General features: G+C 44.4%; 1 gene segment (V, D, J or C); it reads right to left on the bottom strand.

Annotated features, from left to right (window-relative positions):
• Positions 1 to 380: 380 nt before the first annotated feature.
• Positions 381 to 8,699, bottom strand: LOC144480980 (Ig heavy chain C region, membrane-bound form-like). The segment is given in 6 exon segments: positions 381 to 868; positions 1,009 to 1,136; positions 4,390 to 4,719; positions 5,217 to 5,525; positions 6,444 to 6,755; positions 7,729 to 8,699. Coding segments are annotated over 6 exon segments (1,299 nt in total).
• Positions 8,700 to 14,186: the final 5,487 nt, after the last annotated feature.

Raw genomic sequence — 14,186 nt, 5'->3', positions numbered from 1 at the left:
TAAGGGACAGTGTATAGGAAACTATCTTCTGCCACACACTGTCCTGCATCGGCCTCTAATGAATGAGCCTTTTGCTGTTTAGAATTACCTGAAACTCGTCAGTGACAGACCAGTTTATGCGTGAAATCACCGCGGTTCTCCTCATTATTCATTCATTCTGTATCTGGATTTTATCATAAAAAGGCAGAGATGAAGGTGTATTTACACGGATGGGTCACTGGGTGGCGCAGTGACTCTTTCACGAAAGGGCATTGAGTTCAACCACATCCCACATATGACTGGGGAAAATCCCTATCTGGGAAAGAGGGGAAACCGTGTAATAGGGAAAATGGGGCGGAGTTGATGTGTTTTGGAGAACGGAATTAAGCCAAGCCAGAGTTGGTTAAAATTTCATTCAATATTTATTTAAAAAATTCAGAGAATATTTTACAGCAACATTATTTTTTTAAAGTTAGAAAAGTGAACATAACGATCGAGCTTCACATTGAGAACAGAACAGATGCACAGGGAATCCGTCAGTATCTGTACATCTGTTACATACACCAGAAAGAGAAAACAGGACCTTAATAGAAAGAGGAATTATCAAATGTGAATAAGGAATGAGAAAAGTTTCTTATTTCTACATGATCTTTAAACTACGGGGAAACTATTAACCACAATTACATTATAACAAAAAATGCCTCGTACATTTCACACTGAAAACTGAATTAACGTCTATGATTGCCTCAGTTACAGATTCAGAATGATAAACTGAGAGAATTTTACTGATAGAGTCACCGAGAGCAGATATTGCATTTGATCCATACAGAGATCTTGATAATCAGCTGCAGGAAATCTGCAGCTTCCAAAATTCAACCCATCATTTGATCTGTAAAAGAAAGATACAATAATGAAGCAGATGTTGATGATGCGGGACGTTAATGTTAGAGTTTTTAATCAGCGAAACATTGAGAATCTTTTCAAATCCATTCTGCCAGTTTGAAATGTGAGTGAATTGAATCATCTCACCTTCACCAGAGTGACTGCAGTGCTGTAGAAAATGCTCAGGAAGAACAGCACGATGAATGTAGAAGCGGTTGTCCAGATGTTGCTGTTATCATCCTCATTGTCATCAATCCAGACACGGTCGGTGGAGTCTAGGGGATGGAGACCAGGAACTGAAATTAGATTACTTTATTTATCCAGGTGATCTTATTGTTATTTTTATGTTTCCCGTTCTCCTTTTTAAGCTGTTCATTTAATCTCGAATTTAATTTTCAATGTATATCTACTGTTAAATTCAGGACACTCAGTAACCGATCTCCGTAACTATTTTCACATCTGATCTTTATTGACATTCCTTGGACAGTCCATGTGAGAAAACACTGAAGATGTTTAATTGAGTATCAGTTCATTTTTGAACTATTTGCCACTATCCCTTATTGAACAATGTTATGACTGATATCGAGGAACGTTCACTGATCAATGATTGTTTTCACAGATGGTTACTGATCTATAAACTAAATTTGTTGTTTAAGTCTTGGGGTGTAATTTCCGATCTGTGCTTCTTTATGGTGGAAATAGATCATGAGCTTAATTCAGCTTCTCACTGTGTTTGTCTGTTCATTGTACATTTGGATAGCTAATCTGTGGACATGTGCATTAAAAAATCACCTTTAAATTTTACATTCATCATTTGCCTACCGTTTGTATTTAAGATCATGCGTTTGTGTGCGTGTGCATGAGCATCTCCTGGTCTGCATTATTCTTTGGCTCTGAGTTAATATGTGTGCAAGAGTGTTAATGTGCGCGTTCATTTGCCTATGGTTGTTGATTTGTGAAGTTGTTTGCATCTGTGTGTATATTTTATTCTTCTGTCATTGTGCATGTATGACTATTATTGTGTGAAGTCTATGAATATGTATTAATGCCATTCTTAATGGGCGCACGTGTGTTTATGCCTATTGCTATGTGTTAATTTCTGTCACTCCAGTAATGTTTGTTTCCCTTTCTGTGTGCGTCTGTCTCTCCGTGTGTCTGTGTGCATGTCTGTTAACAGGTCAGTACATGTATATACGTGTTGATAGTTCTTTATAACGGTGTGTTGATGTATGTTTGTGTTTCGATGTGTAGTAATGTGTGCTATGGTGTTCTGTTCTGTATGAGCATGTTAATGTTTGCGTCTACATGTTTGCGTGTAAATGTTTTGCAGTCTGTTCATCTATATGCAGTCTGCTAATTTGTTTATATATATTTCCATGTATGTTTGTTAATGTGTATAACATTGTGCGTCTTTATATCTATATTCCTGTCAGCGTGAATGTGTGCTGATATATATGTACTTATTTGAGTCTATGTATTTGCTTGTGTATTTATGTAGCTCTGCATGCGTGTGTATCTATCTGTATTGTGTCTCTGCATGTATGTGCTTGTATTTGGGTCTGTGTACCTACTCACATATGTGTCTGTGTATGTACTTGTGTGGTTTATGTGTATATGTGTACGTTTATACATATTTGATTATCTACGTATGTTGTTGTTTTAGTGCCTGTTTGTACAAGCGCGAGTCTATGTATCCGTGTGTGTGTGTGTGTGTGTGGAGGGCGGGGGGGGGGGGGGGGGGTGGGGGGGAGAGAGAGAGAGAGAGAGAGAATGTGTGTGTGTGCCGATGTATATTTGTGTACGGATGTATTTATGTATGGGTGTATTTTTGTGTGGGTGTATTTGTGTCTGTGTGTATTTGTGTGTGTATTTTTGTTTGTGCCTGTGTTGTCCATGAGTGCATTTGTGTGTGCATTCTTGTTTCTCTGCATGTGTGTTTGTTTGCGCAAGTATTGCATGTACCTATGGTGTGTGAAAGTGTATCTGTGTGTATGCATGTATCTGTGTGTTTTTGTGCATGTGTATGTGCTGTGTATGTATGCTTCTATGTCTGCATTTGAATGTGCCTGTCCGTATTTCTGTATATGTGCATGCATTTGTGTGTGTATTTACATGTGTCTTTCTGCATTTGTGTGCATTTTGTGAGTATGTGTATTTGTGCATTTGTGTCGATGTGTGCGTGTGTGTGTGTCTGTGTGTGTGTGTATGTGTACGCCTATGTGTGTATTTATAATTGTGACAGTTTTGTGCGGTACTGTCAGTGTGTGTATTTTTTAACCGTTGCTGCAAGTTTCACCGGCAATCAGTAACTGAACGTGATCCAAACAATATGAATAATGGAGCATATTTTCAGTGTTTGCTGTAGAAATTTCTTTTATGTGAGTGGCACGGTGATATCAGGAGAGCGAATGAAATAATTCATTGATGCATCTCAGAAACCTCAGTGACAGAACAGTGAAAACCGGGGAGGATTCTATTATTTGTTTAAATTTGTATCATGGGAAATCAATGCCAGCACATGATTAACAGGAACAAGAGTGTTGAAACATTTTTAAATTATGTTGCATAAGTATATATGTATATAAGTATACATTCATATATATATATATAAGTATATATATATATATATATATATATATATATATAAGTATATGTGTATTATATACTTCAACGACACTTTGATAATGATAATGATACTTCAAAGTCTGCAGCAAGTAAACCGAAAGCTAATTTGTACTGTTGACAACTGAGTCCTTATAGTCGAGAGCCGTTCCCTTCCAAACACGCTACTTGGGGAGAGGGAGGAGAGTGAGCTCATAGTTTCCCTCTCTCTACCTGGTGAAGCAATGTGCCTGATGGTTCTAACCACTGAGGAGGTGGTGGTGAATGGATTAAATAATGCCATTCCTCCTGCTTTCGTTGAGGAAGTGATGGTACATGGGTTAGCTACTGCTCCTCCCCTCTCTTTGTTGGGTGAGTAGGAATCCGGTATGTTAACAATTTCACTCTCCCCTCTCTCTGATGGGGGGATTGTTGCTCCATGTTTCTGTGTGACCCTCACTTCAGTTCCCAGTGGGTGTGGTGAAGCAGCTTAAAGCTGACATCAATGCGTAAAGGCATGGACAACGACAGAAGCAGGAACACCGAGATCTAAATGTTGTGTTTGTTTGTCAGAAATGTTGAAATTGTCGGAGTTTTCCTCAGGGAGGAAAGTCGCTGAAGATATTTTGCAGAATCCTGTAATGAATGCGCTCCACTCTGTCTCTAACACAGGGTGTGTCTGAGCTGGGCGCACTGGTTCAACAAGACTTGGACCTGAGACCTGAAAATATCTGAGTCAAACCAAAGATAGCTAATGGAAGTAAAACTGAAAAACAATCAATTAAGCGTTTGGCTATTTCATTTGTTGTTAGAGGAAAAATATTTTATTATTTTTATTGAAGTTTTTAATGTAACCGAGTGATTCTCATTGACATGAATTAACGGTGTCCATCAGAGCAAGGGAAATGTTCACAAAACTGGGTTTACCGCTGGATTTGTCAACTGTTCTGTTGATGATCTTCAAGGGGATGGCTTCATGTCCCACCACACAGGAGTAAGAAGCGCCGCTGGACCACTCCTCTGCTGCAATGGATAACAGGCTGTACATGAAGAAGGAGCTATTCCCGCTCTCCGCGACCACCTCGGTGTTCCTGTAGTTCCCAGGATTCACCGGCTTGTCGTTGACGGTCCACTTGACGAAGATCTCTCGAGGGGAGAAACGTCTCACTAAGCAGCTGAGGGAGACGAATCTCTGAGCGGAGACTTCTTCTGCCGAGGGCAAGAGGACAGAGACGAACGGTTCCCGCGGATTTGGATCTGCAGAAAATGTACAATAGATGTCAATAAACTGGAGAATTCTGGAGACAATGAAACTGCTGGCTAGGTATCAGAAAAATGTGCTTCGCTTTCGATTTTAAATGTTTCTATTTTTGACTTCCAGCTTGGAGGAGAGGTGAACGCAATTGTTTTCTCAAATAACTCAGCGGGTTGGACTGGAAAGTTTCAGAAAGTTTACAGCACTGAATCAGGCTCTTCGGCCCAACTGATCTGCTTTTTTTTATTGGTTTTCATGCTCCACATCAGGCTCCTCCCTCGTTATTCGATCTAAACCCAATAACATCGCCTTCAGTTCACTTTTCATTCATCAACACATCAAATTTCCCCGTAAAAATATATGCAGGACCAGAGTCTTTAGTTAGTAGAGTTTCCACTCAGGGGACACCATTAATGCACTGAATACTGAATATTGACCAGTACACTGACACTGGAAGTAGACACAGTGACGCATTTATTGCTTCAATCTCTCAGCTCACCTGTTTCCTTGTGGATGGATTTTCTTAAAGGAGTCGGCAGATCCTGATGGCTCACCACGCAGTGAAACACAGCCGCACTCAGCCAGGCTTGTGTCGAGATGTTTAAGTTGCTGACCACGCTGTCAGGATCGGCTCCTGGCTTTTCGGCAATCTCTGATTTCAAATACTTCCTGTCTCGGATCCAGGACACATTGACTCCATAAGGAGCATGAGAAATGATGCAGGTTAAGGTCACGGTAGCCTCCAGTAAGACCTGTTCTATTGGTGGTGGCTGTATGGTCACTGTGGAATCATGGCACTGGCAAGGACCTGTGAATGACAAATGAAAATCAACCCAAGTTCCCTCTTCAGAAGCAGGGCAGTAGTATTCACCCTAAAGGAGAAAAAGTCGCCTTCGAGATATCAACCTCTAAGTATCGCCTTTAAACTTTTATAGACGATGGAAAACCAGCTCGATCTGTGAAACTATTCTCTTTATTAAAATATTTTAGCAGCGGTATCATTCTCATGAATCAGCATTGCAGCATTCCAAACCATGCCCCAACTCAGGAACACAGTACTTGTCATTGATTTATTATTAGGGTGAATGCACTTTCCAACATTTAACCCCTCCGCTGTGACCTGTGAAACAGTCCAACACCAACTGTTTCTCCAAATCTTACCAGCCGTCTCAGGAAAAAGGCTGACATCAAGGCCGCCTCGCTCACTATGTTACTTCAAAACAGAAATAAACACTCTTTCAAGGGGAGGCAGTGGTATTGTCAATGGACTTGTAATCCAAGAGACCGAGGACAAGACTCTAATTGAAGAGACACGGATTCGAATCTCACCACTGCAAATGGTGAAATTTGAATTCAATAAAAATCTATGATTAAAAGTCAAATGATCATCATGAAGCCGTTGTTGTAAAAACCCACCTGGTTCACGAATGCCCTTTAAAAAAGTAAATCTGCTGTCTTTATCTGGCCTGGCATGCATGTGACTCCAGATCCACAGCAATGTGGTTGACACTTAAGTGCCCTCAGGGATGGGAAATAAATGCACATCTCATGAAGGAATAACAAAAATTGCTGTTGTGATGAAATTCTGAATGGGGCACTGTCTTAATGCAGCAAACCACATGGCAGCAAATTCGAAGTTGTTCTGTGCTTTGTACTAACTTTAATAGACCCCTAATTCCGATTAACATCGGAATGGTATATTTTATCCTCGGTTTGAGTCTCTTACCCAGAGATCCGCTGATGTTCTGACTCTGAGTGAATCCTTGATGAGTGACCTGGCAGGTATAGACCGCTTTGCTGATCCATTCCTGAGCGGAGACTGTCAGCCGACTGCTGGCCGAGAAGTTCCTGTTCACTTCATAGGCGGGAGAGGTGATAATTCCTGAATCCATGGGTTGTCCATTCTTCAGCCACTTCACCGTCATTGACTTTGGCTGGAAATCGATGATTGAACAGACGATGGTTGCAAATTTTCTGCTGGTGATTTCTTCACTGGAACTCACGGTGAGGATAACGGTTGGGGTGATAACGATTGGGCCTTCAACAAACAAATGTTCAGACGTTACTTGAAGATTCAATTGACATCAATTAAAATTAGTTCTTTTATATGAGCAAAATACCTGCCGATTTGAGAATTATATCCATGGTTTGGTTGAATTGGCAGGGAAATGGCGAATGGAATTCAACCGTCAAAAGTGCCACACAATGCATTTGGGGAGGGAAAGCAAAGCAAGGCAATAAACTGGAATGTTAAGAGGGATTGAGGAAATGCAAGACCTTAGAGAGCACGTCCACATGTCCTTATAGATGGTAGGGCAGCTGGACAAGTTGATCAAGAAAGCATATCGGATTAGTTCCTCTATTATGTGAGATATTGAATGCAAAAACAGTGATGCAATGATGGAGCTGCATAAAACCCAGTTAGGCCACGTTTGGAGTTTGCTGTTCAGTTCTGGTCACCACGTTGCAGGAATGACGTAATGAATCTGGAGAGAGATGAGGTTAACAAGAATGTTGTCAGGGCCTGAAAATTGCAGCCATGAGGCGAGATTGGATAGGCAGGGGTTTTTCTCCTCAGAAAAAGAGGAGGCTGAGGCGTGACGTAATTGTGGTTCACAAAATTAGAAGGGACGTAGGCAGAAATAATTCATTCCCCAAGTGGAGGGCTCAATTACCAGGGAGCATGGTCATTTAAAAGGTCATTACGTCTGCATCTCAGGTGCTTTAACCTGCAATGCTACGGCGCAAGGGCTGGAAAATGGGCTCAAAATGTCTGGCTAGTTTATTTGTTCTCCCTTTTGGCCAGCACAGACGTGATGGGCTCAATGGCCTCATTCTGCACAGTAACAGTCCTGTTGTTCTTTGGTTCTGAACAACTTTTCAGTCAGTAGGCACTTACCTGGATTTTGCATAATTCAATTTTTTTCAGAATGCTACAGATCAGTTATAACTAAGGCCTTATACAGTTCAATCACAGCGTTCCTGTCTTGCCCAAGTTCCACAACACTTACATCGCATTTCAATGCTCTTGACGGAGTCGCTGTGTCGAACCTCACAGTCGATTTTGCTGCACTCTCCCACTGACTGGGTAATGGTTAACTGGCTGCTCAGGGTATAGGTTCCCTTCGTGTTTCTCACTGATGGATAAGTCTTAAATCCAGTGGTGATCAGCTGCCCATTTTTCTTCCAGGTCAGTTTGGAGACATCTGGAGAGTAGTCCATTGCCAAACAGCCGTAGGTGATGGAGCCAGCGGAGTTGTGTTGCTGACAGGAAGAGACGAGGATGTAAAGAGTGGGCGGAGACGGTGTCGCTGGGAAAGAATAGTCGATTCAAGTTAGACTCTTACTTGCGTTTATTAATTAATCAAACATATTTATACAAGTAAGTTTCTATATTAGGTATAGCTCTTGGGGCTAAAGGGATCAATGGATATGGGTAGTAGACGGGGGCAGGATATTGATGAGCTGTGATCAAAGTGAACGGTAGAGCAGGGTCAGAGGGCCGAATGGCCTACTCCTGCTTCTATTTTCTATGTTTCTACATCACGATTTGTCTAGAATTATGAACTTAACTTAATATTTCCCGATTAAGACCTACATACACCTTTCAGATTCTGTTACTCCTATCATTTGAGAATCGCCATCTTTGTAGAAACTCACATCACTGTCTCCACCTCTATCAGATTGGAAAGAGAAAAAACATTTTGATGTCATTGTAATGACATACCATTCATTAGATTAACAGAAAAGTGTAAAGAGTTTCTCCATTACTTCAGGCACTAGCTATTTCTCAAACAACAGCACTTTGTGATGAAGAAGTTGTCTCTTCATTCATATCAGCCACTCACCTGATGAAAGAGCTCCAAAAGCTCACGATTCCAAATAAGCCTGTTGTACTTTAACCTGGTGTTGTGAGACTCCTTACTGTGCCCACCCCAACCTAGCGTCGGCATATCCACATTGTAGTTTTGGATATTGCCTGTGTACAAACTAACTGATGTCCCTTCCTCTCTCCAACTCACTGCCCCTCACTCCACAAAACGAAGATTAGTGACTTTCCTTCAGAAATACCGTCGGAATGAATACTTACTGAATGACCAGGAAACTCTAAATGTGATTACAAATTCAAATAATTGCAACATTGACTAATTGAAGGGTCAGACATTAATAGCAAGAGTTGGCCATTCGGGCCCTGAAGTCTCCTCCATTATTCACCGAGATTACAGATGATCTGGTTGTGGTGCTCGCTCTATTTTGCACATCCTCACTCCGCCCGTCGATCACCCACTCTCTGCCCATTTTCCCCGACTCTCTGCGCTTTCCCCTGGCTCTCTGCTATTCCCTGTGGCTCTTTTCCCCTTTCACCCGGCTCTCCGCACTTCCATCTGGCTCTCTACACTTCCCTCCAGCTCTGTCCCCTCTCCCCCGGCTCCCTGCCCTTTCCCTCAGCTCCCTACCCTTTCCCCCGGCTCTCTGCCCGGTGTCCCTGCTCCATATCCACTTTCCCCTTTCCCCTGGCTCTCTGCCCTTTCCCGCTGACTCTCTGCCTTTCCCCCTGACTCTCTGCCCTTTCCTCTGGGCTCTCTTGTCCTTTTCCTCGGCTCTCTGTCCTTTCCCCGGCCTCCCTGCCCTTTATCCTGGCTCTCTCCTCTTTCCCTGGTCCCTCTGCCCTTTCTCCTGATTCTCTACCCTTTCACCTGGCTCCCTGCCCTTTCTATTAGCTCTCTGCCCTTTCTTCTGGCTCTCTGCACTTTCTCCTGACTCTCTGCCCTTTCCCGGCTCTCAGCCCTGTTGCCCGGCTGTAGGCCCATTCCCCAGGCTCTCTGCCCTTCCCCCCTGGCTCTCTGCCCTTTAGCACGCCTCCTGTTCTCCCCGGCTCTTTGCCATTGTCCTTGGCCCTGAGCCCCCAGGGATTCCCCCCAGTTCTCCACATTCGCAGGGCAGCTCCCACATTTGAACACCAAACTGCCGCTTGAGATCTTTCTTCTCTCTCGTTGCAGACCTCCACACACAGGTTTAGCGAGTGTGAGTGAGAGAATGTGAGTGCGTGAGGGTGAGTGATTGAAGGAGTGAGAGTGGATGAGTGATGGTGTGTGAGTGACGGAAGGTGGGTAAGTGAGGGTGAGTGAGTGAAGTTCTTTCAGTGAGGATGAGTGATTGAGGGTGAGTGAGTGAGTGTGGGTGAGGGTGAGAGAGCGTGAGTAAATGATGGTGTGTGAGAGAGGGTGGGTGAGTGAAGGTGGCTTAATGTGTGAGTGAAGGTGGGTGAGTGAGTGTCGGTAAGAGAGAATGAATGAGGGTGAGTGAGTGAGGATGCGTGAAGGTTAGTGAAGGTGGGTGAGTGAGAGCGAGTGAATGAGGGTGAGGAGTGAATGTGACTTAGTAAATGAGGGTGAGAGAGTGAGTGAGTCAGGGTGTGTTATTGAGGGTGGTGTGTGAGAGTGTGTGAGGGAGAATGAATGCGGATGGGTGGATGAGTGAAGGTGAGTGAGTAAAGGTGTTTGACTGAGGATGAGTGATTGAGGATCTGTGAGTTAGGGTGGGTGAACGTGAGTGATGGTGAATATGTGAGGGTGGGTGAGTGAATGTAGGTGCATGAGTCTCAGTGAGTTTGAATGGGTCAGGTGGCGTACGTGAGAGAGAGAGAGGGTAATTGAGCTTGAGTGTGTGGGGGTTAGTCTGGGTGTGTGAGGGAGGGTAAGTGTGGTGAGTTAGTGAGGATGAGTGAGAGAGATTGAGACTGGATGAGTGAGGGAGGGTAAGTGTGGTGAGTGAGTGAGAGTGATTGAGACTGGATGAGTGAAGGTGGGTAAGTGGGGTGAGTGAGGGTGAGTGAGAGTGAGTGAGACTGGATAAGTGAGAGTGGGTAAGTGGGCTGAGTGAGTGAGACTGGGTGAGTGAGGGTGGGTTAGTGGGATGAGTGAACGAAGGTGACTATGAGTGTTGGTGAGTGACTGAGGCTCTGAGTGAGTGACTGAGGGTTAGTGAGTGAGGTTGAGTGAGTGATAGCGTGTGAGTGTGGGTGACTGAGTGACAGTGAGTGAATGAGGATGAGTGAGTGAGGGTGTGCGAGGGCGAGTGAGTCTTAGTCAGTGAGTGAGTGCTGGTGAGTGAATGAGGGTGTGAATGTGAGTGAATGAGGGTGAGTGAGTGAGGATGGGTGAGAGTGAGAGAGCGAATGTGTGTGAGTGATTTTGAGTGAGTGAGGGTGTGAGGGTGTGAGGGTGAGTGACTCAGGGTGAATGAGGATCAATGAGTTTCTGAGGTTGAGTGCGTGAGATTCAGTGTGTGAAGTTGAGTGTATGAGATTGAGTGTGTGAAATTGAGTGTGTGAGGGTGGATGAGTGAGCAAGGGTGAGTGAGTTGGGATGAGTGAGTTGGGATGAGTGAGTTGGGATTTGTGAGTGGGGATGAATGAGTGAGAGTGTGTCAGCGAGGGAAGGTGGATAAGTGAGGGTGAGTGAGTCAAGTTCTTTGAGTGAGGATGAGAGATTGAGGGTGAGTGAGTAAGTGTGGATGAGGGTGACAGAGTCAGTGGGCCACCTCCACCTCTTCCTCTCCATCGATCTTTTCCCGATTATCCACATTGATCAGCTTTCAGTAACAGGGATGTGTAAATCACCAGGCAGCTGCTTTAATGTCGGTGTCTTTCTTTAAGAAACACGTACCAGTGAACAAATAGTCAGACTGAGGGAGCTGTAGGGAAGCTGACAGCAAAACTAGGATGGGTCGCACAGGAATCAAACACCAAGTTTACACCAGTATTGGGGAGCCAGGCGGCCTTGGTCTCAGCCAATTCCCTTCTTATTTTTTGGGTGTTTTTGTCCGGTGTAACACATGGAAATTCCTACTTCTGACCTCATGTTGGAGGGAATGTCACTGTTGAAGCAGTAGAAGATTGTTGGTCCCAGAACACTCCCCTGCCGAAATCCTGCAGTGAAATCTGAACTTAGATGTTTGACCTCCAACCACCAATACCATGTTGCTTTGTGCTAAGTATGACTTCAAACAGAGAAGAATTTCCCGCCGATTTGTATTGACTTGAGTTTTACTCGGGCCCCTTGATCCCACCCTCATTCAAATGGTACCGGGTGGGGGGGGGGGGGGGGCGGTATCGGGGTGGGGGGGGGGCGGTGGCGGTGGCACGGTGGCACAGTTATTAGCGCTGCTGCCTCAGAGTTGGATTCCCGACTTGGGTCACTGTCTGTGTGGAGTTTGCAAGTTCCCCCCGTGTCTGTTTGGGTTTCCTTCGGGTGCTCCTGTTTCCTCCCACAGTCCAAAGATGTGGGTTCGGTGGATTGGCCGTGCTAAATTGCCCCTTAGTGTCAGGCGAACTAGTTCCGGTAAATACATGTGATTATGGGGATAGGGCGTTGATGGGTTTGCTGTTGGTGCAGACTCGATGGGCTGAATGGCCTCCTTCTGCACTGTAGCATCCTATGATTCTACTCTATGGTGTCAAGGACAGACACTCTGACGTATGTGAGATTGAAAGTGTGTGTGTGAGAGAGAGAGAGAGAGTGTGTGTCTGTGTGTGAGAAAGAGAGAGAAAGGGAGAGAGAGAGATAGAGATAGAGAGAGAGATAGAGAGAAAGAGAGAGAGAGAGAGAGAACGTGTGTGTGAGAAAGAGAGAGAAAGGGAGAGAGAGATAGAGATAGAGAGAGAGAGATAGAGAGAAAGAGAGAGAGAGAGAGAGAGAGAGAGAGAATGTGTGTGTGAGCATGCCTGTGTATGATGGAATGCGTTTGCACATGTGTGAGACAGTGGGCTGTGCGTGCAAGAGGAGAGAGTGTGCGTGAGAGAAAGGATGTGTGAGATAATGTGTGTGTGTGAGACAGAATGTGTGTTTGAAAAATTATTCTTTGTGTGTGACAGTGTGACTCTTCTTGAAAATGTATATGTGTGGAGGGGCGGGGAGAGTGTGTGTGGGGAGTCTGTGTGAAAGAGTACTTCTGTGTGTGATTGTGTGTATGTTGATGTGAAAGGGAGTGTGTCTATTTGAGATACACGATGTCTGTGAAAGAGAGTGTGTGTGCCTGAGAGGGAGGGTATGTGTGTGGGAGAGTGTTGTGTTCATGTGAAAGACAGTGTGTGTGAGAGGGAGTGCCTATTGGAAAGCAAAATAATATGTTCATCAGTGTGTGAAACTGTGCATGGGATGGCGTGTGAGTGAGAAAGATGTGTACAATGTGTGTGGGAGATAGAAGCAATGTGGGTTGTTTGAGTGTATGTGTGTGTGTGTGTGTGTGTGTGTGTGTGTGTGTGTGTGTGTGTGTGGAGGGGCGGGGAGAGTGTGTGTGAGCGAGAAAAAGTGTGAAACTTAGACAGAGTGGATGCGTGAGTGTGTGTGAGAGAAATGACTGTTGAGAGAACATGTGTCTGTGATAGGTGGAGTGTTTAAAGAGAGATACATTGTATATACATGTGTGTTCGTGTGTAAGAGAAGGAGAGACTGTGTGCGAGATTGTGTGCGTGTGAAAGAGAGGGTGTTTGTGAGAGACAGTGTTTGAGAGCAAGATTGTGCGTGTGTGAGATAATGTGTAACGGAGTGAGCGTGTGAAAGAGAGAGAAATATGTGCCTGTGTGAGAGAATGCGTGTGCAAGTGTCCGTATGAGTGAGAGAGAGCATGGGAATGTGTGTGAGACGAAGTGAGAGTGTACGGAAGAGGGAATGTGAGAGGGATAGTGCATGTGTGCGTGTGAGAGAGAGAATGTGTGCGCGAGACTGTGCTTATGTGAGAGACTGTGTCTGTGTGTAAGAGTGTGTGTTAGAGTGTGTGCATGTGTCTATGTTTGTGAGAGAGTGTTTGTGAGAGAGCCAGTGTGTGAGAGCAAGAATGTAGAGGTGTGAGACAGTGTGTGCAAGAGAGATAGAAATATGTGCGTGTCTGTGAGCGAGAGAGAGATGCGTGTGCAAGAGGAATTGTGAGAGAGCGTGTGAAGAAATGTGAGACAGCTTGAGCATGTGTGACAGAGAGTGGGGGAGAGAGTGCATGTGAGAGTGCGTGTGCGAGAGTGTGAGACTGTGCTTATGTGAGAGTGTGTGTCTGTGTATAAGAGAGAATGTGTGGGTGTGTGGGGATGTGATTGCTTTTGTGTATGGGGGTGTGAGAGATTGATGGAGAGAGCGAGAGGATGTATGTATTTGTATTTGAGAGAATGCATGTGTAACGTGAGAGAGAGAGAATGTGTGTGGGTGTGTGAGAGATCGTATGAGAGAGAAAGTAAGTGTGAGTATGTATGTGTGTGTGCATGTGTGAGAGTATATGAGAGTGTGTATGTGTGTATTTATGTGTGTGAGAGTGTGTGTGACGTGTGAAAGTCTATATCTAGTTAATTCAGTTTGGAAATGCACCCTCACTCCAGACAAACTCACCCACTCTCACAGTAAATGGGAGTAACAAGTGAGCACAATACGGAGCGCGGGGCAAGGGTTGGAAAAACATTTAAATCTTTCACAATCAGTCG

This window comes from Mustelus asterias, chromosome 30, assembly GCF_964213995.1.
Source record: "Mustelus asterias chromosome 30, sMusAst1.hap1.1, whole genome shotgun sequence".
Lineage (NCBI taxonomy): Eukaryota > Metazoa > Chordata > Chondrichthyes > Carcharhiniformes > Triakidae > Mustelus > Mustelus asterias.
The sequence above is the reverse complement of the archived record's forward strand: the minus strand, read 5'-3'. Positions and strand labels throughout refer to the sequence as shown.